Source organism: Centroberyx affinis, unplaced genomic scaffold, assembly GCF_046629955.1.
Source record: "Centroberyx affinis isolate AG114_WGS23_722 - 3 ecotype Tasmania unplaced genomic scaffold, CSIRO-AGI_Caff_v1 ptg005091l_1, whole genome shotgun sequence".
Lineage (NCBI taxonomy): Eukaryota > Metazoa > Chordata > Actinopteri > Beryciformes > Berycidae > Centroberyx > Centroberyx affinis.
Genome location: NW_027282520.1, coordinates 52,501 through 79,849, shown reverse-complemented (window position 1 = coordinate 79,849; position 27,349 = coordinate 52,501). Strand labels below are relative to the sequence as shown.

Genomic DNA, 27,349 nt, shown 5'->3' with positions numbered 1-27,349 from the left:
TAAGACAGTAACTCAACATTGTGGACTAGGTGTAATACTTTAAGGCAGAATATGGTATTGAACTACCATAAGCGAAAACAATTTTTAATTTGTAAAAACGTTCTTTAGATAGCTTAAGTGGTGCATTCACTGTAAGAATATCTACCTTTGCAAGTATTTTAATTTTGTATCCAGTCTTTAAATCCTCTAATTCCTCTAAAAACATGCACTTATTCACTTGTTTCAGGCATTTTTTTTTTAATCAAATGTTCTTTATTTTGAAAGTGTGTGATCTGCCTTGCTTCAAAGTATTGCTTGCTTCAGGAAGTGAAATTGGACTGGAAACAGATGATCTCACCCCATTGGCAGGGGTGGTGATATTTTTCATGGTTGAAGAAACATAAAATAATGAGAACAAGATTAAATGGCTTAATAGGATAGACATTTCTTTGCAGTAGAGATAATGGATTCCTGTTATTTAGACTGATTTAGACATGGGAAAAATATTACAGAATGGTGATCATTTAGAGTTAAGCAGTGTGCACTCCATGATCTCCTAACTGCATGTCCATCAAGTAATAATGACAATGACAGTAACATTACTTTATTAATCCATGAAGGGAAATTCTCTTTCACTTAGGAAGTCAAAGGTCAGGTTCAGGCACAGAACAGCGACTGGAGCTGGTAGTGATTCAGTGACTTGCTCAAAGACACTTCAGCAGGATGATGCTTGCCTATTTGGGGGCTTGAACCCGGTTCTCTGACTGTAGGGCAATCTCCCTTGTCACTACGGCAACCTGCTGCCCTTAAAAGTTAAACAGCATATAGACTCTAGGCTGAGAGAGATCTCAGCCTAGAGTTCTACCAGCTCAGAGATATCTACCAGCACAGGCCAATTTATATCATAATTGTCTTACAATATACAGTATCATACTACCTGGTGTTCATAACACTTCTGACCAGTCATCATTAGACTGATTGACTTGAGTTACTTAAATTTGGTGGATCTATCTGCATCCCTGAGGAAGAAAAGCTCAACAAAATTAGATCTCAAATTGATTACAATTTCTTGATCTGTCATAGGCCACAGTGTCCAAAGGGATATCAAAATGTTGTCTAATGCTGAATAGTGAGATCTAATGTGGCAATGATTACTGTAATAAAAGTAACAGAAGCTGGTTTTCATCAGAATATCCATCTATACAGGAGGAATATCCTTGATTTGTAATGAAGCGAGAGTGAGGTGTAGTGAGACTAAACCACTGTACTGTTCAGATCCAACCATAAACTGGTTCACACATGAAAGGAGAAATTCCTTTCTGAATTCACTGAGAAACGTGCTGTGTTTGACTGCCATCTGTTGGTGGTTGATGCCACTTTTTTTTTTTTTTTTTTTTTCATGTATTGGCTTTTGCAGAGATCGAACCTGTGACCTCTCATTTACAGGATCTTGAGCACTAGGCCGGCCTGCCATCAAACCTCAGATGCTTTTTCAACCTTAAATGAACAGGAACAGAAACAACAGTGACTTATAACGTTAACCGCTTTTTTTTTTTTTTTTTTTTTTTTTTTGAGTCGTTGATGCCACTTAAAGCGTCTTTGCAAAGCCATTCACAACATTTTATCTTATTTTATTGTATTTTTCTTTGTCAGAATTTGTCTTAATAATTTCACATTTTAATTTCCCAACCTCATCAGACCATGTTTATCGCTCCCTCAAATATTCCCGACACAGTGCTTTAAAAATATGGGAGTAATAAGGAAATTAAAGATGATTTTCACATAAAAGTTTATTTAATTCAGTGCCCTTGAATTTCTGTTCATTTTAATAATCCGGGATACTTGCCAGGTAATTAGTGTCGCTTGTTTTCGCTGGACTGCCCCGAGAGATCTGTTTGCCAAGAGAGCAACTTTCTCCATGTGACGTCTCTTTCGTAGGAAACAGAAATCGAGGGAGATGCAGACATGATTCGTTCAAACTCTGCATTCCGCTTCCTCAAACGTCTTGATAGCTAACTGTTAATTAATTTCGCTCAAAATGAAGTTTCGAGCTATTTTCGCAAGCTACAGTGTGTGAATTGCAGAAGAGGATATTTTTCAGAGTGTAGCTGCCAGAGGTGATTGGAACAAAAATGGAGTCAAATTTCTACACATTTTGAATAAAATGAAAGATAAGCCCAAATACAGTGCAACCAGCTCCGAGTAAAGGCTTTCAACCTCGTGGTGATGGGCTCTGTGACATCCGCCTTGACGAGGACGAGGAACGCGTTGGTGAAAGTGGGTTCAGAGCCGGAGCATGACCCGGAGCGAAGCCAGTCCGCTCCAGAATCGGACCGGGCCAAGAAGAAAAGCGCGCGGTTTAACGTCGCTTCCAGCCAAACCGGACGGCAGAGCGCGCGGCAGTCGCTCTCCGAGGTTCTGAACGCGCAGGACTGCGATGGAGCCAAACAAACTTCGAGGAAAAAGACTCCCGAGTGTCCACCGAGCGGTAAGTTTGGAAGAGTTGCTCATGCAGGCAGCATGCTGAGTTTACCCTCCATTTTGATTTGCTGAATAGAGGTTATTTACCTTTTTTAGGGTGGCATACGCCTTTATGACATAAATTCATGATCGTGATAAGTAGTAGAAAACTGATGTAAGATATATGAGGATAGGGTCTTTTATGGAACAAATAAGCATACAATACTGCTTAATCAAAACTGATTTTGTATAGATTGCTTGGAGGTCATGTTGAAAGTTTTGAATTAATGCTAAAATATGATTATAGGGATATGTAGCTGGTCTGTTAGTGTGTCTATCTGGCACATATTGGACTGACTCATCACGCTTTTTTTTTCAGTGCTTTTTTAACAGAATAAGATATGAAAAGCAAAAGCCACACTGCAATTATCTCATGAATCCAAGATTTCTCAACCTTTGGGAACATCCTGACCAGCCACCTGTAGCCTGAATACACCTGTCCTGTTAGATGTACTGCACATTTCTGTGTTTAGTTAATTTATATGCAGATGAGAGAGACTGGTCACATCAGAGGAATATTGTGAATATGCTACTGAAAAAAAAAAGATACTCAATGAATGCATGAATGCTGAGCTCTTTGAAGACCAGCCTCAATGCAACATATCTCCACTACCAAAGCATCTGTTTGATGTCTGCGTAAAGGTGTCCCCCTGCCTGAAATAAGCAACACTGTCATTCAAGAGAAAATAACAAGAGTCCTATTCATTTTTACATATGAATGAAGGGTTGTGGTTTGTTTTTCATAGGAGATACTTTGCACTAAGTTTTACTAGCAGCTTACAGTTCGATGCTTCTGTATACAGTAGTCAGGTCTGTGTGAAGTCTGTCCAGGCTCTAGTTTATGTGGCAATTCACTTCAACAATCTTGCATATTTACTCATCAAATTCATATAATCTCTCGTGAACATTTCATCCTTTTTCTTACTCTGTGTCCTCTGTATTCCACTCAGTTCATCCTCTTAATCTTCAACTTTCTCCATCACTGCCGGCTGTAGTTCCAACTCCCTTGCATATGTGTCCCAGTGGAAAAGATCCGTCCCTGGCTGGCTCCTAAAATACCACCTGTACTGTGGCGTTTCCATGACCATATGACAGTGAAGACTCCTGTTGAGTTTCCTCCCCGCTCCCCAGTGTGGCACACGTGTGGTGAGGAGTCTCCTCCCTGAGTCTCACCTGTACTCTCCGCTGCTTCCTCTTGAGGAACACAACACAGGCGCCTAACTCCTGTTTAGCCTATCTGGTTGGGTCTCCTTAATGTCAGACTGTCCCAGTGGTGTAGAGGTCTCATTGGATCTGACATCACCGACTCCCTGTTATTCCTCAATTAGGTCTAGAAGTTATGAAGTTAAGAGATTGCACTGCAGCTTACTGGTGCAAGAGACCAGCTATCTACCATTTGTTTTTGCAACTTTAGACAACGGCTCTGATTTGAGCTCTGCCATGCCAAGGCAGACCACTCTCCCAAGTTCAAGAGGTTCCACTGAAATCCTCTTCACCCATACATCCCCACATTTAAGATGGATGAATCCCATTAAATTCTGCTATGGCTCTTTTTTTGCTAACCACAAAGGATGGATAGTGAAGCAGCAGCTTTATGGGAGTGTGTCTTGTTATCTTGGAGATAAGAGTCAGGTGTAAATATAGGCCACTGAAGAGATTCTGTAATGACAGTGATGTTGAAGAGCTGCAATTACCCCGGCGTTGATTGTGTTGCTGGCACAGGAACTAGGTCATATTCAAAGGGTTTCCAATGGTGTACAAGGAGCTGGAGTCTCCTAGTTAATATTAGTCAATTGTGGGACTAAAACCCTGGGTATTGCATTCATTTAATTGATAGCACATTAGATAGGGCACAGCAGAGGAAGGTTGTGTTCAAGGCTACAGTATGACACATTATTGAGGGGAAAGGTCTTATCAGATCTTCAATCTTGTAGGAAGAAATCATTCAGATGCAGTCTCTGTGTCTTCAGTGGAAGCAGATTTGGGAGAGTTTATATTACTTTCCAATAGAGGCTGTAGACAGACGGATATTACTGTCAGCTTTCTTCCTTTTGATGTGTATTTCCTCAGAGAACAAGAAGAAACTGGCTACCGTGCACATGATTTACTGAATTACCTGATTTTTTGTATTATCATCCCCCATGGTGAGTATTTTGATCCTGGCGTAGGAGTTGTTCCAATGCAGTGTGCCCTCAGTGACCAGTGCGCTATAATTTGCACAGTCTATTGGACTTCCCACCCTATTTGTGAGATATATTTCATGAAAAGGGCAGTATTGCTGTGTTTTTCTGACCCAGTCCAAATAACAGTGATTAGCTCCTTGGTCTGTTGGAAGGAGAGTGTCTGGGTGTGAAAGATGCCCGGTTCTAATCAAAAGGTCTAAACTCGTCTGCTCTGTTGACCTAACACTCAGCTGACTGATTTTGCCTCTTTGATCCAGCACCATGCTGGTGAAATAGTCATTAGCTAAACTTGTGTAGTATAGCTCAACCGAGACAGTCCCCCCCTTTCTTCAGGATGTTTGTGTGACAGGACCACATTGACATGACAGTTCATGTAGCACTGTTTTGTCAGCTCATCTCCCTCAGGTTAGCAACACAGGCTAACATTACCCTTAAAGGTGCCTCTAATGAGTATTTAGCAGGGGAAAAGGCAAGCTCCCTGGCTCCCTGTGTGTCTTAATTACATGACAGTGTCACTGTGGTAACAGCGGTGCAGGGACAGACAGTTCAGCCGGAGCTTGAGTCGTTCCCTAGCCTTACAGTCTAGGGGAGACCTCTAATGAGCTTGTTTTTCACTCTGATTGCGTCCTTGTTGTCTTGATAGTGATGTGCTACTGGGATAGATTACACAATCAAAATGTCCCAATACTGATGTTCTGTTGGGATGAATTACACAATAAAAATACAGTGAAATCTTGATCTATCAGCCTCTAGTAGATGAGAAAGGTTACGCCTATATTTTGGTCACTTATTCCAGTGATATTCTACAAAAATCGAATTCGTTCAAGACAAAGGTTGAATATAAATATGCACTACTGATAGAAATGGGATTCTTAACTTGGGATTGATCTGCTGCAAACGGCTATTTCTGATACCCAAAGTTTATCCTCACCTCCCCTTTATCTTTGCAAGTAATGAATGTGTGCTGGTCACCGCCTATGCTGGTGTTTGATGGCCAGATCAAAGGTTGAGCGATAGTTCACCCTCAGTGGACATAATAGCAAGCAGGTGCGTTTTTGTGCTAACGATGCACTGTAGTGTTGACAAAACATCAGAAATGAACACAGGGCATTTCAAATAAGTATAGAAGCATGTGTGGTTCAGTAAAATACAAACAGATATATTAATTGAAAAAAAATCACTACCTGAAGTCCATGTATATAAATTCTAATCTGCAAATATCCCTCAGAAAGTGCCATAGTGCAATTTTTTGTGCTATTAATTGTTAGGTGTCACTTTTTTCAAATTATGATATGTCATTTCGGAGCAAAACTCTTAAACTGTGCAATTGTAAGCGTGTGTCTCAACTGCAATTTTCCCAAGGCATATCATTAGTGTGACAGAAAAAGATGTGCGAAAATTGCAAGTTTCTGTGTCAAAGATTTGATCTTTTTTTAAACATACTTGACACTTGATCTATATCTGGACCTGTTGCTGAGGCCTGCCAAAGCTCAATGATTTCCGTCTCTATTGCAATATACCAGAGATCTCTGACTGTACAGTTGGAGGTGAGGATAATAGATGCTGAAAAATAACACAGCGACTACAGTATACACACTGTAAACATCACAGTAGCATAATGAGTGCTGCTTGGAATATTAACCCCTTGTCATCCTCAGTGTAATGTAAGCAATCTTCACAAAGTGTCTGAAAGGTCTCACCGTTGCCTAGTGACAGTGACGTCAGCCTGGTAATGACCCTTGAAGGAAATGGATCTTGAAAAGGATGCCACAGATGTATGGCCACACGATACATCTCTCCTAGCAGCTGGTGCTCTACATACTGCAGGTTGGAAGGCCTTGCACCTTCAAAACCACCAAACATGCTGCAGCTTTACACATCACGCTTTTGTGTCTTTTGCTTGTGATGTGTTTACCAAAATTCTTGGCTGACTCTTTGAGATTGAAGGTAATGAAGTTGCCATGCTGTTATGTATCAGCAGCTCCCAATTACTGCTTGCCCAATCAAAAAGGCACAGTGGAGCCAGCTGTTACATAACAAAGTAAATTAGATTTGTCCAATTTGCCTTGATCTGATGACACTGACCCACTGTCATATTCTCTTAATTGCCACTTTTAGCTTCCATCTCTAATCACTAAACTGAGTCGAATATTTCCCACTGTGTTGGAAATAACTTATCGCACTCTTCTGTGATAGAGGAAAGGCTATTAAAGCTGTGTGACTGACCGGTGTGGTTTTATGTCGTGTCCTGTAATGGGAGCAGAGGGATGAGTAGAGAGGGAATTCAAATGACAGAATTGGAAGAAAGTGAGAACAGTGTAGCAGTCCGAGTAGGCAAAAGAAAAAAAAGCTGTCTAGCACCTACAAATCACCACAAAAGATCCATGACATTGTAGACCATTCATCATGTAGCATTCTGACCACCATACAACATTCTAGAACACCGCATAGTATTCTAGAACATCATCAACCATGTAGCAGTTGAAAACCTTTTACATGAAAATTAAAAGAGAAAAAATGAAAGGTACACAAAAGCAAGGGCATAAAAACCTTCCTTTACTGAAGTGTATTTATAATATATCATCACTTCTTCAGCGCCTATAACCACAAATGCATTAAATGGAAAACTTTGAGCATGACAGTTGCATAGTAGCTAGCTGTCATGGAACACACTCAAAGAAAATCTTGTTCTGTAACATGAAAACATCCATGAAAACATTGCACCTCAGCGATAAATGTCCCAGGTAATTACACTCATTTTTTGTATTCAATAATGTAGATTGGATTTAACATTGGCGAGGGAATTCTACATTAATATAATAATATAACTAATTATGCACTGACACAGCAGTAGCCACTACAGCCTATTCTTATAGTAGAGCTTAATAAGCTCTATATTGTAACCAATTTACGCCTCTCAAACAAATGGTTGACAGCTGAAAAGATAACAACATTTTAGTATTCCCAAACACTCCCTCTCGAACAGAGACCCTACCATGGAGCAGGCACTTGATGTTGCACAGCAAAATTAGGGACTTTTATAATTGCTGCGTCTGAATTGGAGGGTGGGGAGAGTGGGGCAAAGAGAGCATTCAGCAGAAACTGTTCATACTGTACCTCACAGTGAAATTAAATGAGATCTGGAGTAATTATCTAACAAGTGAATAATATCTCTGTGACTCAAATGGATTCTGTTGTAATTGGATAGATCTCCTGATTGGGATTTTTTCTCAATCCTTTTATTAACAGTTCCATTACTAAAAAGTTATCTGTAAATTATGTTTTACGCATTTGTTTGACAGTATATGATACAACAATTGTGTTGCATCAATTAATCAATTTATTTATTGATTAAATTGCGGATTTTGCAATCGCTGTGCTCATCAGTGCCTTATTTTTGCAAAGCATATTTCTGTGGTAGGGGTTGCCATTGAGATTTGTTGCCACTGGAAAGCTACACATCAGGAGTGTTTACTGTATGGTCTTACCTGGCCTGACAGTGCTTCTAAATCCCCTGTCTCCGCTGTCAAGTACCTTAGAAAATGTGATGTGCTACTGGAGTAAATTGCAGAATTGATTGTGGCTGTTGTTAGGAAGGTGGCTTGGGGAAACAGAGAGAGAGGGAGAGGAGAGGGAGAGAGAGAGAGGGAGAGGGAGAGAGAAAGCTTTGGCTCAAACCCAAAGAGCACAGAGCATTATCACCTGTGATCAATGAACAATAATAAATAAAATGGAGAGAGGAAGGGAGATAAAAAATAACTGATGTGCTATTCCCCCATAGACAGGAGTGTGCAGTCAAAAAGGTGAATTATGTAATGAATAAGTGCACTGCTTGTACCCAAATGGAATATAAAATGAAAATTAAATGTCTTAGCATCAATGCCAAACCTGTTTTCATAGGCACATTTACATGAGAGAAACCCTGAAAACAAGCCGGGAGCCTTTAAAAAGAACAGCCACAGACACTAATCAGAGGGGAACATGAAACGTGAAAAATGCCATAGCTAAATGTCAGATGGTGCTAATAAAGGGGACTTTTTTATCTCCTGTTGCTCTGGTGTGTGTGTGTGTGTGTGTGTGTGTGTGTGTGTGTCTGTGTCTGTGTCTGTGTATGTATGTGTGGGTGTGCATCTATGTGTGCATGTGTGCGTGCATAGGTGCAGAGATGTCTATTGGTTAAAGGAGAAAGTAGTTCCAATAAGCATATAATGAAGAGTGGACATTTCCTGGAGAACACTTGAAAGAATGGAGAAAGCGTTACCCAACCTTTGTTGGTTATTAATTTTTGTTATTAATTAATTAGCATCCATTAACAAGGGGGAAAAAAAAGTAAATGGGGTTTGAGGCAGTTTGCGAGCTCTTGAAAAATGTTAGATTACAATGGGCTATTATATTTTCAATCAATTGAGTCAGTCATTACAATTCAGAGTGGTTATAGAACCTGAAATGTGAGCTCAACCTTTGTTTGGAAAGATCAATATGTATGCCGTCAATGGGCTTCATGTTTCTGCGGAGGTGCAATAACACGGGTAAATAGCTCCCATAAAATGAAAAGCAGTTGCATTGATTTTATAACTAGTTTTGGCTCTGTACACATAATCTTTCTCTTTCTCTCTCTCTCTCTCCCTCTGTTTCTCAATGCTCAATGGGTCCATGGCATGTGTGACATAACAAATGTAAGTGTTGTGTCTGTTTTTGTATGTTTGTGTGTGTGTGAGGGAGACAAACAGTGGGTAGAATAGGCCTGTCTAGTTAAAAACTCAACCCTAACCCTAACCCTAACCCTGCACCAGCAGTGAGCACTGACTGCTTTTACTGTATTTCCTTGATAGTAGGAGGAGTCACGTTCACTTAGAGACCCCTAGAGATGCCCCCCCCCCAACACACACTTAGACACATATACACACACACACACCTACCTCTTGGGAAGTCATATGATATGGAGAGAGACAGAGGGAAAGAGGGGTGGGGTGGGGTGGGTGGGAGCGAGTAAAGAAGAAAAACAAATCAAGAGCCGTTAGCTCCTTGAATGAGCTTGTTGAGGTGTGAGAAACGGAGAGAGAGCGAGAGAGAGGCAGAGAGAAAGAGAAAAGAAAAAAAGGTGTACAGCAAATACAAGGGGGTGGATGTGGAATTGAGAGAAATTCTCCAGCTCGGAGTCTGTCACGAGAGCTGGTGAGTCTCTGACAGTTCTCCTCTTGCGCTGAGACTAACAAGAGTCGGAGGAATACATTTTTCTCTTCGCAAGGAGAGTTCCCCTGTTGAAACAGAAATAAGACGCAACTGAACAAAAGCTATTAAAAACAGATTAAAAGGCGCACGGGTGACTGGAAGGTGCGAGAGCAATGGAAGCTAACTCCAAGAAGCAGCGATTTAAGAAGGGTCGGAGTGCCACCTTCAGCATTGATGGCTTCAACATCACTATAGGTAAGAATTTGGGGGGAGGGAGACAGAGAGTAGGAGAGGAGATGCTGAGTGTGTTTGCATGGGAGCGAGATGCAAGAGAGTGTGTGACAGAAAGACAATGTGTGTGTGCATGAGAGAGAGGGAGGTAGGGAGGGAGAGAGAGAGCAATGAGGTTGAAGATGAGTCTGATGCTCATAAGGTCTTTTGTTGGGGGTTGGTGCCGACACAGTGACATCGTTACACAGAACACATTTCAGCCTCTGCACGACTGGACACATTAGTCCATTCTACCGAAGTTGGCGCTCGTCTCTGTAATGCCACTACACCATGGAAACAAGGGGGCTTAGACTAAAGCTGTGTGCTGCTGACGTCGCCTGGAATTCATTCCATTGTCTTGACAACCAGTGTTGATGAACTTTTGTGCTACTTGCCTTGTTTTTGTTGCAGAGCTTGTGGAAGCTCTTGCAGGAGCGAGGGAGGGATTGGGGGTTGAAACAGTGTTGAAAATAGAGTGATGTGAAGCTGTTCTATGCTGCGGACTGTAAAAGAGTTGCCACTGGATGTTGTGGGTCCTCACATTTGAGAGAAGTGGTAGTTTCTTAGTTCTTCCTTGATAGTTTAGTTGTGCACACTACAGTGTGGATGGCACAAGTCAATGAGTCGGTATGATAAGAAACAAAATCCATCTTGCTGTTATCCTTGTTCAATTTGATAATCCCACAGAGGGAAGTACTGAAAACAAGACTAAGAGTCTAATAGCCCTGTGACAGTGAATTTTGTGGAAGCGTCTCTGCTGGGGATCGGACTTAAGTCTCCCAATTGAGAGTCTGCAATCTAACTACCTGTGGTACACTTTCAGCCATGTGACCAAAAGTGGGGAACTGAGCAACTGACCGACTGACCGACATTGTGATCCATAAAGCCCCCGCTGTCGCGGGGATAAAAAGAATGCTTATTTTTAACTTTAACCATAAAACACAACTTTGTTCACAGATAGACATATACTGCAAAGGAAAATTATTAGTAACCATTGTCAAATTGGAAGTACCAAGAATCAAAGCATGCAACTTTTGCTCTTGATCATAAGCTTGAAGTTGCCTGGATGATATGAACACTTTAATAAGGAGAGACATGTGTTCAAGGGTTAGGGCTTGAGGCAAATATTGACTGTTAAAGATATTGGACCTTCAAGATATGGACCTACAAAGGGAATTAAATAGAGAACATTGCTAAGAAATGTCCTCAAATAATTTCTTAGGTGTCTCTGCAAACATCATGGCACCTCAAAAAGATCCTTTAATACCACAGAAAATTGATATTGTCGTTTCCTCTTCGAAGGACACATCCTCTCACTTCTAGCATCCTACCTCTGACCTGACATCACATCCTTGGTGCCCGGAAGCATGGCAGTTGTCATGGCAACCTGCAAGTGTCACAGTAATCAATTGCTCACTGGGCTTGGGTTTCGGTCTGCGCAGCACTTTGCCAATCAGCTTCTCTGAAGCGTGACTCCTAAGTGCTGGTACCTCATTGACTGGCTGGAGACTCTCCTGTTTAACTCTCAGCTGGTACTGCAGCTGGCAGCCTCTGCTGGGTTTCCAACTAGTCAAAGTCTTTTAACAAGTCATTTAGTCTCATATTTAGCCTTCAGATCTTATTTTTCTTAAACCAAGAGAAAAATTCTGCCAGTGAGGTGACATAGCTCCACTTTCCAATGCAGTTTCAGTTGTTTCAGGAATTTTCTAGAAATGAGTGTCAATATCTTGAAACAAGTCAAAAGAAGGCAGATCACTGCACTACTATCAATAAAATGACACATCTACAAAATTATTGAAACAAGTTTATTTGTATTGGAAACAAATTAAATTATCTCACACCAATGGCAATTTCACTTTTTTCACTTTTTTGAGAAAATTCCAATTTTGGGCTTCAATAATAGACTAAATGACTTGTTAAGATGAAGAGGTGGTTGAAAGAGCATACCGGCAATCTACAGTGTTTTCCTCATTGCATCATGTTGATCTGTCTCCATACACAATGCCATACTCTTTCAGCCCAGTTATATTCAGCATTTTTGTACTGGGTTGTGCTTACTTCGCAGCTCCCATTACCTCCAAGAGTGCATCAGAGGTGCATCTAAAACAGAATCAAGAGTTTTCAGTTTATGTCTTATGTCTTTGAGGCATGGATTCAACAAGGTGCTGGTTGAGATCTAGGGACTGTGCAGGTCACTGGACTAAACAAAAATCACTGTCATGTTCCATCTTGAGACAACATGTGCTGAGTGACATGGAGCATTATCCTCCTGGAAATATGCATTTGGAAAGGTTAGACTGTGGCCATGAAGGGATACACTTGGTCAGCAACAATGTTAAGGCGTTTGACATTCAAACAATACTCAATTAATACTAAAGGTCTTGATGTGTGCCAAGAAAACATTCCCCACAGCATTATATCACCAGAAGCAGCAGCCTGTACCTTTGAAGCAGGATGGACTCATAGATTCATGCTGTTTGCACCAAATTCTCACCCTGCCATCAGCGTGTCGCAACAGAAACCAGGGTCAGGCAACGTTTTTTTCACTCTTCATTGATCCAGTTTTGGTGATCAGGTGCCCACTGTAGCTTCACCTTCTTCTTAGCTGACAGGAGACAGGAGTGGAACCAGGCATGATCTTCTGCTGCTGCTGTAGCCTCATCCGCTTCAACAAGTTGTTCATTCTGAGATGCCCTTCTACATATCACTGTGCTATTATTTGTATACTTGTGGGCCGCCTGTTAGTTTGAATGAGCGTGGTCATTCTCCTCTGACCTCTCTCATCAACAAGGTGTTTTGCCCACAGGACTCCCGCTGACTGATGTGATTTGTTAATCTCACCATTCTCTGTAAGCTCTAGACATTGTACTGTGGGAAAATCCCAGGAGGGTGGCCGTTTTGGGACTGGTGTGCCTGGCAATAACAATTATACCACATTGACAGTGACTTAAATCACACTTCTTTTGACAGTGATTTAAATCACACTTCTTGCCCGCTCTAATGTTTATTTGAATGGTAAACGAACCTCTCTAACACTGTCTACTTCTGTCACTCTCTACTTGTGTTTTATTTATACATGATTCACTGTCTAGATGAGCAAGCTGTTTGTGTAAATGGGAAGGTGTACCTTAACTAGTGGGTATATGTGAGTGTGTGTATATACAAATATTTTTCATTGTCTGAATTGTTCACCATGGTTGCTCACATTGGTTCAAATTTCTAGTCCAAAGATTTATATTCCCTAATGGGGAAAAAAAAATGTTTTGCCTAATAGGAAAGTTGGCCTCTAGCAAGGCACACAACACAACACATAATTACAATAAACAAAGAGATAAAATAAAGAAACATACAGAACACATTCAAATGAAGCAAATAACAACTTTAGTAGTATATGTTTGATTTAGCATGTTGTTGGCTAAAGTTAGGGGTGACATGGTGTTGGCTTGACAGACAGAGGAAAGGGTGGCTGGGTTTGAACAGCTTTAACTCATACTGTACATGTTTAATTGGCGAAAAAGTGATTTCCAAAGTTCAGAAACAGTTTACAAGCATGTGCAGTATTCAACACAAACGTCATTATCACAATGATAGACTATGTAATGTATTTTTCTGTAGCGATTATGAGCATCCTGTGTATATCTTGACTTGCTAGCTTAATATACTCTGTTGAGCTCTCGCAGTCTTCTGTTTTCTATAGGAACTACTCAAATCCAGCAAAAGACACACAGCAGCTTTAGATCCATTTACCACTCTTTATTTGCACTGAGCGCAAATTATATAAAACTACTAGCTCCTGCATAATTAGAACAACAATCTACTGTTGTGCAGACCCAAAGCAGGATATTCAAGTGTGCAGTTTAACAACTGTATAAACAATATATATATATATATATTTTTTTAATTTATTTAACCTTTACTTAACCAGGTAGATCCCATTGAGATTTGAAATAAATAATTAAATAAAGACTAAATGACAACTGAATATACAATCCACACAAACACACAGCTCATGTACAAACAAGTAATCCACAAAGTTTCTGAAAAGAAGGCAATGGGTGACATAAAAGCTCTTGCAGGGAATTTTAAAGTCATTGGTAACCACTGGAGAAAGATAAAAAAAATATATAAATAAATAAAAAAAAGCCGAAAACACTGGTATGATCCTTTAAAACGGGGTTTCAGGGCAATTGCATTTGATGGCCAGGCAGCTCTTATGTGTGAATAACCCAAGCAAGTTCTGTCACTTTACTTGACTCTGTTCCATCAATGTATTCCCTCCAGTGGCAAATGAAGACGGGGAGAGCTCTACCAAACCACTGGCCAGTTTTGCACGTAAGTTTAATGTTCACGCCTGTGTCATTTTACTTCATTATAAGTCAATTCACTTCATTATAAGTCATTTCACTTATTATAATGAATTAAATTATTAATATAATCTGTAATCTGATTGAGTGTGCTGCGACTCTAATAAACAGTAATATAATGCCAGTGTAATAAATGTTATAGGGGGAGAATGATGAACTAGTATTGACATTATACACCCACAAGGTGGCAGCATCACAAAGGCTCTTAATTCTCTTGCTGCCTCTGACTGAGTCTGAGACCCATGCATAATCATAGGAAAGATAACAGTTATGGTTGTTAAGTTTATTCTTTACTGATGTATATAGCATTACTGTCTGGAAAATAGATGAAAGCTTCCTCACTGCACCATACAAAATGACCATAACACTACTAAGCCTTTTTTTTTATCACAGGCTCAAAGTCCCAGAGTGCTTTGTGGAATGCCATCACGGCGGGGATGGGGATCAAAGGCAAAGAGCAGAAGACCCCCCTGAATGACCCGCGTAGTCCTGAGGAGATTCTGGCTGATGAACTCCCTGCAACAGATGGACCAGAGGCCACTGAGAAAACAGCCATCAGGTTTGGTGCTGCCAGGCTAAACAATTAGGCTATTATTATGGTTTACTTATTACTCAGGACATGAACCCAATGCTAGGGTCCAGTAGGACCTCGCTTGCCATTTCCAGCTCATTATACCACATGCAGGTTTTTCTCAGTTGTTGTAAATATACATTTTCAATACCTTTCAACCTCAGAAGCAAACAGATATATGTGATCAGACTTCTTGCTGTATTGTGTGTTGCTTTTGTATTTTGAGGCACTTATTAAGTTGGCAAGATTTAAAGTAGAACCTCTGAAAATGGTTGCTTTCTATTGAGAGGATAATCTTCTATCTGACATTTAAGCATTCTTGATAGACACACACATGCACACAAAGAAGCGCGCACAATTCTAATTGCCATGTATCTCTCCTGACCTCAAGGGACGTGGACATGATTGATTCCACCGCGATAACAAGGACTTCAAACCACCATTAACATAATTTGTTGTCACGTTTAGAATATTGAACGTCACTTAACGCCTGATTCCAATTAACCTGGCTGGCTCAGGAGACCATTACAAATGCCGCAGGTGGCAAAAAGTAAGCATTTGTCAGGGGCTTTTGGCTGTATGCAAAACAGACAGGAGGTTATGGCAAGTCTACTTGGAGAGCGAGGTTTTTTGACTTAAAATAGCAAACATTCACAGAGTCTCAGCAGGGGTGTTTGGTGTGATATTGCGGCAATCTCATTTGACTATTGTTTACCCTATTTTATGTTTCTGCTCTCTCAAAGTCTCATTGCAGGAACGCATTCTTATTTCCGGGTGCTTCTCTATGTTATCTCAAATTGCAGTGCTGTTGTACTCTCCCGTAGCCTCCCCGAGAACACAAGTCCTTTTCCGGTGTAGGGTGGCGACAAGGAGAAAGTGATTTTCCACTTGACTGGACACAGCCTGCTCCTTCATTTAAAAAGCTACAGCCCAGATAGAAAAGAAAAACACAGGCAGTGCAGGACAGCTACCGGAACACAAGGCGCTCTCACCTTTCAGAGAGGAAACGGTTCATTTGTCCACAGAGACAGTGACCTATGTCAATGTCATATATTAGACATGCAGAGCAGACCGTCGAAAAATCCTTGGTGGAGGGTGGAAAATTTGTATAGTTGTGTATTGGCTCCCTTGAAAAAGAGGTTTGTAATCTCAATTTGATTTACCTGGTTAAATGAAGGTTAAATACGCTTAAAAATACCCTACCAACCCCTTTGACTGGTAACTGACCACAATTTGGAGGTCTTCCTATTTGTAAAACCCATTTGACTACTGAAAAGGTGATTGCAGCTGGTGAATTTAGGGATTTACCAAAATTCGACTGTAGCCTGTAGAAAAAGACTCAGTTTCCCTCCCTGTTTTTTCTCATTCACTCTCATAGTTACGAATGTCCGGCCATCTTCTTCCTTATTTATTTGTCTGGGAAGTCCCATGAGGTCAGCAGACCTCTTTGACCAGGCCAAGGGTGGTTAATGGAGGGCAGATCCACAGAGAGCGTTGCAGGGACCTGCGACTGAATGACAAATGGCAGGATTATGGCACATGGAGATTAAATGACCAGGGAGCTAGCAGTCATCCATAAAGTGACGTAACCACTATGTCACCTCCGAGGCCAGAGTTGGCTGTTATCCTCCAGGCGAGCATAATTAGATTTTATTGGAGAATGGAGATAGATTCACGTGATGTGTAGCAAGGGCAGGCACAGGGAGTGAGTGAGTTAAAGGTCAGCAGCCACTGTCATAGAATTGGGGTTGAATAAAGGTTAAATTCAACTGAGTTATGCATAAATACAGGGGGGGTGAAATTTAGAACGTTTAGATTATATTGTATACTATAATTAGAGTCAAGTAAGAGTGGTTTTGGGTAGTGCTTTTCAACAGTTACACAAGTTTGATTAAACTCCACAGTTCATTTCCCTCCAAGTATCCAGACGTCTCACTGAATGTGCTTGGTTGGTTGCATTTTTCTGGTCTTCCCTCAATTTTCACAACGCAGCACAGCTGTTGGAGTGTATTCACACATTTTTCAGTCCATTTCTCAAACAGCTGAATGGATGCCTCATACTTCAGACTCATAACAGCAACTGTAATAGTTTTCTGATTATCATTTAGCAAAGACTGCACCAGTTAAACATGCTTCACAGCTCCAGCTACAGCACAATCCAGTGCATCCTTCGCCGCACAGTGAGGGACAGCAAACAATATGGAGTCATTAGTGTATAAACACACGCTGACTCATTGGTGTGGCTGGTGTCATGCTGTTGTTTACGCTTGTTAGGGGTGCTATGCGCATTTTAAAGCACTGGCTGGCTATTGAATGGGCTGTGGTGAATCCAGCAGTTTGTGAATGGTATTGCTTAAATTCATTAACCAGCTAATAGCATTTTGTGCCCATTTGTACTCTTGTTACTAACACCAAAATAGTCACACAAACACCATGCACACATGCAGAACAAACAAACAGAAACACACTCACACAGACCCACACACACACACATGCAGCTCAAACTCAGAGACGCTCCAGAGGTGCGGTCAGCAGTCTGATTTATCTCCTGGTTAATTGGATGCCATGTGCTGCCGTGAACTTTGCAGCTGATTAAGGCAGCTGTCTCCTTCTTGGTAGCCCACAGTTTCGGAGGCTGACCCCTCCTTTGACTGCAGCCACAGGTTCACAGACCCCCGCTGACTTCCCCTGTGCAGCACCGACCCCCATCACTAGCCTCACTAGCCGGCTAATGAGGCTCCACTGGACAGTGTGACTGGTAACAAAGGGGCAAATGGCAGAGCTATTCATCACGATGACTGAGGATGAACCTTGCGGTGATTATGACGTTAAAGAGCTGCTGTCTGCCACATGATATTTCTGCATTAAGGCTATTATACACAAGGCAATTTTTGGGCGCTGTAGATGGGCAATGTTCCCAGTAACAGAAGCAAGATGAAATCAAATCTCTATTCACATGTTTCCAACTAACTAAATTTCACAGTGTAATCAATGGACCAATACTGAGGCAACTCCTTCAGTGTTGCCCATCAGAATTGTGCAGAGTTGACCAGTGTATGACCTTGTTCAGTGTGATATCACGTTATGGCCATTCTACGACTGTCGTATCATATTTTTACTGGGTGCCCTCTAGTATGAAATGTGAATTAAAAATCTTCATCTTAAGAAGTCATTTAGTCTGTTATTGAGTCCTAAAATTGTAATTTAAAAGTGAAAAAATCTGATAATGCTGTGACATGATTTCACTTGTTTCCAATACAAATCAACTTGTTTCAAGAATTTTGTAGAATCAACTGTCATTTTCGTAGTAGTGCAGTTATCTGCCTTTTTCTGACTTGTTTCAAGACACTAATTTCTAGAAAATTCCTGAAACAAGTGAAACTGCATTGGAAAAAAATGGACTTATATCACCTCACTGGCAGATTTTTTCTCTTGGTTTAAATAAGAAGGCTGAATATGAGACTAAATGACTTGTGAAGATGGGCTTTTTTGCAGTGTAAGAACATCAACAGCTATGGAATGATATGAAGTTGGTACAGTATTCTTTCAAGTGAAAGCAGACTTGGATGTATTAATCAATTTTACCAATACTTTTTACCACCCCTGTTGTTACTTATAGCCTTCAGAGATATATTACAGCCAGCTGTTACAGATATATGTGTTTTAATTTAGGGTGGCTCTTGGGGGATTTGAAGCTGTGACCTTGGTATTGTGTAACTGCACTTTGTTTTCTCTGTTGTGATCTTTGTGCAATAATTTGTCTACAGATTGCAGGCTCATGTTTCATCAAATTTAGTTTTAGATTACCAAATACTCATATTAATGTGGTCCAAGTTATCCATTTATTCACACTGTTTGTGTTCACATTGTCTGTATAATAGCTTACGACCTTGGCTTAAATAACATGCTGTAATCAATATGTTTCTTCCCCTGTGTGCAGCCTACAACCTTTCCAGAATAATGTAACTTTTGGGGTATTGATTGAACTAGATCAATAGTGTTTCATTAAGTGACCCTTTTACCACCCTGGCTATAATCAAAGATGAATTTATATATTATAAAGATGTGAAAGTGGTGAAAGAAAGACATTTTGTTATTTCATTTAAGAGATTTAACGTTAATTGCAAATTGGATACAAAGTTGAGTTCAACACTGAATATTGTAAAATGTTTTTTCTTACATGTGGACACACTAGGATTAAGACATAGGACATATAGCACATGCTAGGTAATGTTAATATCCAAATGTACTTTTCGAGAAGCATAGCCCTGTGTTTGTATTGACATCTTTTGTGATAGAGTAGTCCATTTTCTTTAATGGCATTCATAAATAGGAGGCAAGAAATAGATTAGGGGGATTTCTTTAGATTTGCCCTCACCCTTACCTCCTGCCTCCTGACCTTACTCAAATACAGTGAATTCACTTTGCTCATGTAGCAGCCTTTTAGTACTGAATGTGAATTGCAAACCGCTCACCCATGATTACTTGAACCTGTGAATAGACCTCTACTTCTAGTGCTTTGCTTACATTTTGTGTCTGTTTAATACAGTAATGGATTTAGTGCAGCTACATGATGGAGTACAGTTAATACATTTGCAGGGCTGGTGTGTATTTTGTCTGCGCAGCATACATTTGTTGTGATGCTTGTCACTTTGAGCTGTGTGAGTTACTGTGAGTGTGGCATTTCCCGAGCCTTGACCCTGCAGTGAACTCTGGGACAGAATATCACCGTCTGTCCTGGACTGCAATTTGCCCCCAGGGCATGTGGGAGCCATAGTTTTGCTGCTGATAGAGAAGGAGACTTAAGAATGAGAATCAAACATTTTGACATTAGCAGTTTCATGCACAAATTTTATAGAATTAAATTATGGTGCAGTCCTAGTGACTGGTAATGATTACAATAATTGACTTCCCATGCTATCTTATGTCCGTGAATGTCCGATGTGGTCACACATTGCTGTTGTCATGTGAAAACCTTGGAGCTGCAATTTTGGTGATTTTCATGTTTCAAATTCAGTTGAAGGATTACATGGTTCTCTATGGGTTGAAAACATTTTCTGACCTCTTTGGCTTTGAAACCCTTTCAAAAGCCAATGGATAAACTCAAAAATGCACGGTGCATGCATGGTTTTCACCCAACATCAATGATATAGGCTCTTCAAGGGGCTGACTTTTAGATGAAAATGAGTCAGTAGAGAAAATATTTGCACCTCCAAAATAAGTCAAAATATAGATCAGTGTTTATAAATATTAATATAAATATCACTTCAAGTTTTACTTCCTCATGTTTACGTGCCGCATACTTCCACTTCAGTTTATCAAAAGTGCAGAAAATACATTTCAGAGTGAAAACGTTGATAGTCATTATGTAAACAAAGCCACTATTTGGGCGACAGGGGGCGTTATGCCACTGTTACGGTGTGGGCCTTCAAAACTGTAAGAGAATGCAAAACAGAAAGCTTTGTGTAATAGAAAATGGCCTCCATATTACTCGATATAGTTGAAACCTGATTGCTTCTCTCCTCACCTCGTCAGGTGTATATGTGACCTTCGACCTATAGGAATCTCCCTGGAGGATGAATAGGAAGCCTCTTCACTGAGGCTTTTTTCCACCTCCAACACTCTGCAAATGAATATAGCCAGGTTTACGGTGCAGTGCCCTCAATTTCCCCCAGCCAGCCTTCCATCTCCACTACATCCGACACAAAAAAAGAAATGAAGTATAGATGGGAAATCATATTTTGTGATAGATGATGTTCACCAAAATGTGGTCATTACCGCAAAGCCAAATGCTATTTTGATGCATAGATATCCGTATCAACTTGCCTGGAAATTCAAATGAGATCTGAATTTTTCATGCACCTCCAAATGGCCGGGGTTGTTAATGTCTTGATTTCGATGTGTGAGCTGAGGGAGCCTGAGCACAGTGACAAGAATACCTTAGCAGAGCTTAATTTCCATTAGGTCCCTCCGTCGTAGTCATACAAATAATTCATTTTTGTAAGACTTGATTCATTAGGTATTTTTCTGTGAGCAGTTGTTGTGATAGAAATAAATCAAGCGCATATTTTGATTATCATTACGTGAACGGACATAGCCATTTTTGGCTCTCACTGCTGGTTCATCAATCTTGAGATTAAATAAAAGGTATATCTTTAAATCTCCTTCCTGTTCCATAATCACTCATTCAGACATACTATATTATTGCTTTGTAGTCCCCCAAGGCAAGCTGGAAAGGATACTTGAGTTGCAACAGCCATTTATTTACATTCTGCTATATTTACTTCTCTTCCTTTGAACTCTGTCTTAAGTCTTGCTTCTGTGATGACTATCATATGCTTTCTGTGCAGCCATGGATGTGTTGTGTATATCTTTTAAAATGTGTCCCTCAGACACTAATTACTCTCAGTGTTGCAGTGAGATTCCTTATTAATGCTCCTATGTGTAGAATATATCATTCTCAATTTGATTTTGGCAGCATAGTATAATGGCTGTAGAAAAATGAGACCATCGCCGTGAAAATTGGTTTATTCTTTGTGTTGCTCTCTATGTGTTTATTCTGTGTCCAAGGGTATGATTTCCCATGAAATGTGCAGGATTGACTTATGACACAAAGCTAGAGTCTCAACCAAAACAGGACGAGGACTGTCTCACCCTACTTGTTTGTAGGTGAACAAGTACAGGTACAGATGCTGTCCAGTCCCACAGCGCATATGGTGTGATTATGACTTTTATGTACAATGTGATTTTAAAAACGGAGCTGCTATGATGCATAACAAATTTCATAGAAATCTGACAATAAAGTTCTATCGTGTCATGTCATGTCGTGTCGTATCGTATCGTATCGTGTCGTATTATATCGTATCGTATCATATCGTATCGTAATACAAGGTGAGAGAGCGCTGTTTCGTTAGCAGTGGGAAAACTTAATAAATTCCAAATTAAACATTTGCCGGCAAAATATGTATATTTTTTTGTCATGCATAAATTAGCCACTGCAGTTGCAAAGCTTAGTGAGATTGTAACACCGAGTGAGTGAGCATCCATCAATACAAGGTGAGAGAGCGCTGTTTGACTGAATGATCAACTGACTGACCTGAATTTGATTGAAAATTAACTTGCATCCTTACACAAGTTTATTCCAGTTCCATTAATCAAGTTGCATTATGACAGCCTCATGTCACCCCTTCTAGATATGTCTTCTCTCTGTAGAGGGGGAGAGCAAGCGGAGAGTCATCTTTGCAACAGTGATGTAAAACACTGCTACTATGGGACTCAGGGGGTCACTAAAGTCATCAGGTTTCAGATTCTAGCAGCAAATTAAATTTGGAAATGAGCAGCAAGAAAAAGGCCTCCTAGTATTCCTAATATTTCTTCAAATATTAGCATAGCATCGCTGTATCGTGCCCTCTCTCCATGAACAAATCTAATTAAGCCTCATTCCTACAGTAGTATTTTGTTTTTGGCAAGGTTCTTCATTCATCAGTTGGTATTGTAATTATTCTCTGAGATTCCTTGGTGCTCAAGCTCCAGGCCACATCTCCCTCAGCAAGGCTGTATTCTCGAGCCTGCTATTTTATGCATCTGATAAATTTTGCCATCACAAATAGTTTTGCTGTAACAAATATTTTCTATCAGATGCCCTTTTACCCTCTGGTAATATGCGTGAGCCTGGCGTTCTGAGACTATCAAGACTTGTCACAGAAACAGTTGTCACAGAGAGATTCACATTTTAGGAGCCATGGGAATGAGTCATAAATACTTACTGTTGTCAACTTTCTTTTGAGATCTTCTGTTTAACCAGACAAGGACCCTTATTTAACGGATGCAGGTGGGAGTCCGGTGTCGAGAGCTCAAGAGCAGTTTGACAACAGCCCTTAAGGGAGGACAGAGTTTTATTCTTCACTTCCCGTACCCAGATCACACCAGCTGATCTATGGATTCTAACTGGCAACCATCTGATCATCGGTCCATTTCTGTAAACTTCAAGCTACCGCTGCTTCATTCAGCGTCAGATATTATTGTGTTTGGTGGCTTTTTCATTGGATCTATGTGAACACTGCCTAAAATAACTTTCAAAAAGGAAATGTGCAGTGTTATTTGGAATCTAATACACCTCAAAGTGACTTTCAAAGGCCTTTGAAACAGCCTTTCTCGCAGGGCTTGTTCAGTGCCGCACTCACACATACAGCTGACATGGTACATCAGTCCCAGAGTGCAGACCTGTGAACACGAGGCAGTGGAATGTGAAGTTACTGTAGAGGTTGGGACTACAGATATTATGGTGAAAGTCAAGGGATGAAAAAAAGAAAGCATTTCCTCTCAAGTTGACCTGCCGACTCTGCCTCTGGCCTGGGGTCTCCTGGGGGCCAGCACACCTCCACAAAAGCCCAAAAAAAACAAAAAAAACAATGATGAAGAGTGGATTGGAGTGAGGCAGTGAGAAAGAGAGAGAAACTGAAAGCAAAAGACAAAGAGAGAGCGAGAGAGAAAGAGAGAGAGATGGGGTAGATGAGTGTGCCTTTGAAGAGAACATCGGCAGGCATCGTGGCACACAGACAGACCTCTCTCCTTCCTCCTCACGGAGGGCCCATCTCAGCAGATGAAAGCGGGGACCTCTTTGAGGCGGCGCCCTGGCATTATCCCTGCCTCCTACATCAAGTAATTGAAAGACCTGAGGGTATCGTGGGGGGCTGTGGGAAGGGGGGTTGCTGGGCTGAGTCATCCATGCAAGTCTTACGACATGGAGAAAATGAGAAGACGGAGCCCTAAATTCTCATGGTTCTTTACTGGGAGTTCAGAGAGGGAGGAAGAGGAAGATGTGAAGAAGATCAGAAGAAGAACCTCAAAAATGTTGTAGCTATTGCTATTGAGTGTGGTCATAAAATACACCATCTTAGGAGTGATTGAAATGCACTTAAAAAGCAGCTGCATGTTGAGCACTACTATATTGAATACAGTATATACTCAACAGCCACAACATTAGGTGCACCTGCTCGTTAACGTAAATAGCCTGCTCCTCCAAACAGCGAATCTTGTGGCTGCAACTCAATATATAAAGCATGCAGACATGGTGAAGTGCTTTAGTTTTTTGTTCTCCAAACATTAGAATAGGCAAGATGCGTGATCTAAGCAACTCTGACCGTGGCTCCAGCATCTCAGAAACAGCTGCCCTCCTGGGATTTTCACACACTACAGTCTCTAGAGTTCAGAGAGAATGGTGCGATAAACAAAAAACACCCAGTGAGCGGCAGTTCTGTGGCCGAATACACCTTGGAGAATAAGCAGAGTTGTTCAAGCTAACAGAAAGGCCACACATACTCAAATAACAGCTCTTTACAACAGTGGTGTGCAGAAGGGCATCTCACAACACACAAGTTGTTGGCCCTTATGATAAATGGGCTTTAGCAACAGATTACCAGCTGGTACTAGATAGGTGTACCTAATAAAGTGGCCAGTGAGTGTATAATCTGTAATTCCAGACATGGTTCCAGATAGTCAGCGGCAATTTAAAATGTTGAAATCAATGAACTGGCATCTCATTCAAAATATGGAAAAATGTGATGGCTTGTAGAATAACATGTGCTCCTTGAAAGAGAAAGTAAATACTTGAATACTCAGAATTGCTAAAGTTGCTAAGGTGGATACCATGTAACCACGATGATCTGGGTTCACATGTAACATGGGCACTCTGTCATATGTCATCTCTCTCTCTCTCGCTCTCTCTCTCTCTCTCTCTCTCTCTCTCTCTCTCTCTCCCTCTCACTGTTGACTGCCAGTTGAAGTAGAAAAGCCATTAAAAAATAATGAAATAAACCACAGTAGTTGAAATGAGGGTGATACATCAAATTTTCTGTTTGTTCCTAAAGATTTAGAGGACAACATTGTGGCTTTGTGATGCTCTGGTGTGTGTGCGGTAGAGAGGGAGGGAGGGAGGGAGAGAGGGATAGAGAGAGAGAGAGAGAGAGAGAGAGAGAGAGAGAGAGAGATCTGTTAATCTCATTCAATAGCGCCCTCTGAACCTCCATAGAACTGATTCACACAGAATTTATGCATTGCAATACTTGTATTTGAGGGGATTGAATATGGGATGTTCCAGAATGCACTCATTGGATCAGAATAATCTCAACCAAATCAGTGACAATACACTGTCTGCACGCCATGGTATTTAATCCTCTCTGGCATGACATTTAAATATGTTGTACAGCAAATGTATTATCTGCATTTTCAGACGAGTGCATTATAGACCTAGTGGAAAGTGGTTGTGCATCGCTTTAAATTCTGATCCACGTCTCTAATGAAGTGCGTCTTATAATGCGCCAGATAATATTCACCATTTTATTCCTGGTGACATGCAAACCCGAGTGTATAAGTGTGCATGAGTGGGACAGACCGGAGACAAAAAAAGAGAGAGAGAGAGAGTCATAGAGAAAAGCTGTGTCACTATCTTTAAAATCTTTTCTTTAACTGTGATTTACTCTCAAAATCCAACTCACTCATGCCTGCATCCTTCCTTCCCTCCAGTCTTCCAATCCACCCTCCTCATCATCTCCTAAATGTCTCTCTCTCTCTGTCTCTCTCTCTCTCTTCCATCCCCACTCATTTTCCTCCCTCACTCCCTCACAGTCCAGTGGATGAAACAGAACACGGTTTCTCATTATCAGCCAGACTCCTCCCTCTCTTTCACTGGTAGTGTGCCCCCCCCCCCCCCCCCGTCTTTCCACCCTCCCTCCCTCTTCTCTGGAGAGCTCAGCAATGAGTGTTAATCCCGGGTTGCGCTGCCCTGCCGTCTGCATCCCGTTGTTGCTGGGAGAGCATGGCACGGCTCCAGGACCCCTGCGCTCACACAGGAGAGGAGTGAGCGAGTAAGAGAGACAGAGGAGAGAGAGAGAGAGAGTGAGAGAGAGAGAGAGAGAGAGAGGGAGAGAGAGGGAAAAGAAAGAGATACAGTTGTGCCGTTTCACGACTGTCACAACCACTAGAGCGCTGCACTGCACAGGCTACTACTGAGTTTCACTGACACTCACATACACAAGGTAGAGAACAAAACAGAAGAGGGGGAGGAAAAGAGAGAGAGAGAACAGAGAGAAGAAAGAGAAGGATGACGGCTGGTTTGTCGCAGCTGCGGGTGCAAATGTGAAGGGAGCGAGAGGATACCTTTGCCGCGTCCCACGTCCCGCCACAACGCAACCTCTCACCGGTGTTGCTCCTTCCTGACTGCTCACACTTAAGAGGGATTAAACTTTTTTTTATCTCCTGTGGGCACATCCGGCCCTCTGCGAGCTTGTGACATGGAGTCTCCCACCAAAGAGATCGAGGAGTTTGAGAGCACGTCCCTAAAGTACCTCCAGCCGGAACAGATTGAAAAGATTTGGCTCAGGCTCCGGGGACTGTAAGTACACACTTTTACTCTGTTTTCAACAAGTGTGTGTGTGTATGTGTACCTCTATGTGAATGACTTGAGTGCTTTTTTGGTGTTTTGTGCTTCATATTTATGTGTAAATTTATAGTTCATTGGCTCTCTTTGTGTTCATGAATTTGTTTGTTGCTCCCTTTATTCATCTAAATTAGGAAATCCATATTAGGATATAGGAAAGAGCAAGGGTTCACCTCACAGTGGTTTTATTTACAGTATGTGTGTGTTTATGTGTGATGCTAACAGGGATAGACAGAGTGAAAACATAAAAGAGAGAGAGAAACATAGAGAGAGCTTGCAACCAATCTCAGAGCTCAAACTGAATCCCTTTCTTACTGCATGTTATATCTGACTGGAAATCACTGTAAATTACTGTAAATGTCCACATGTATAGAGTTAGGGTTAGGGTTTGGACAGAATGAAGACCATACTGAGGTTTACAGAGATGTGTGTGTGTGTGTGTGTGTGTGTATGTTTGCAGGTGGTTAGGTGGGTCAATGGGGGAGTCTATTCATTTTTCTCATTTTCTTCTTTTCTTTTCCCTTTTGTCAGGTCAATTCAGTTATGTTGCTGCCTGTCCCTTGTATGTACCTATGGTGTTTTCTTTGAATATTAAAAAACACAACCTTGAGCCTTAAATTTCTAATTTCTCCCAGTTCCTTTAGGCAGATAATTCCCTTAAATAAAATAAATACTACAATATTACCTACTTACACCTATTCCCCAATCACCACCTCCACCAAAGAGAGTCCAGCATATGCAAGTAGGAAATATTTGTTATGTGTTTTCAGCTCACATCATTCTTCATCGGTAGAAGGAAGAGCTGGTAGTGGTGGTATGTGCTGGTAGGGGGTCCTCAAAAAAACATCTCTGT

The 27,349-nt window shown here is 41.0% G+C and overlaps 1 protein-coding gene across 1 annotated transcript in view; it reads left to right on the top strand.

Annotated features, from left to right (window-relative positions):
• Positions 1–2,205: 2,205 nt before the first annotated feature.
• Positions 2,206–27,349, top strand: part of pde1cb (phosphodiesterase 1C, calmodulin-dependent b) — a gene marked incomplete at its 3' end in the record, with an annotated part of 73,265 nt that continues 48,121 nt past the window's right edge. The window contains exons 1-4 of the mRNA XM_071546003.1: positions 2,206–2,455; positions 4,356–4,364; positions 14,406–14,456; positions 14,882–15,047. Coding sequence (XP_071402104.1) covers positions 2,206–2,455; positions 4,356–4,364; positions 14,406–14,456; positions 14,882–15,047 — 476 coding nt within the window. The remainder of the gene's footprint in view (positions 2,456–4,355; positions 4,365–14,405; positions 14,457–14,881; positions 15,048–27,349) is intronic.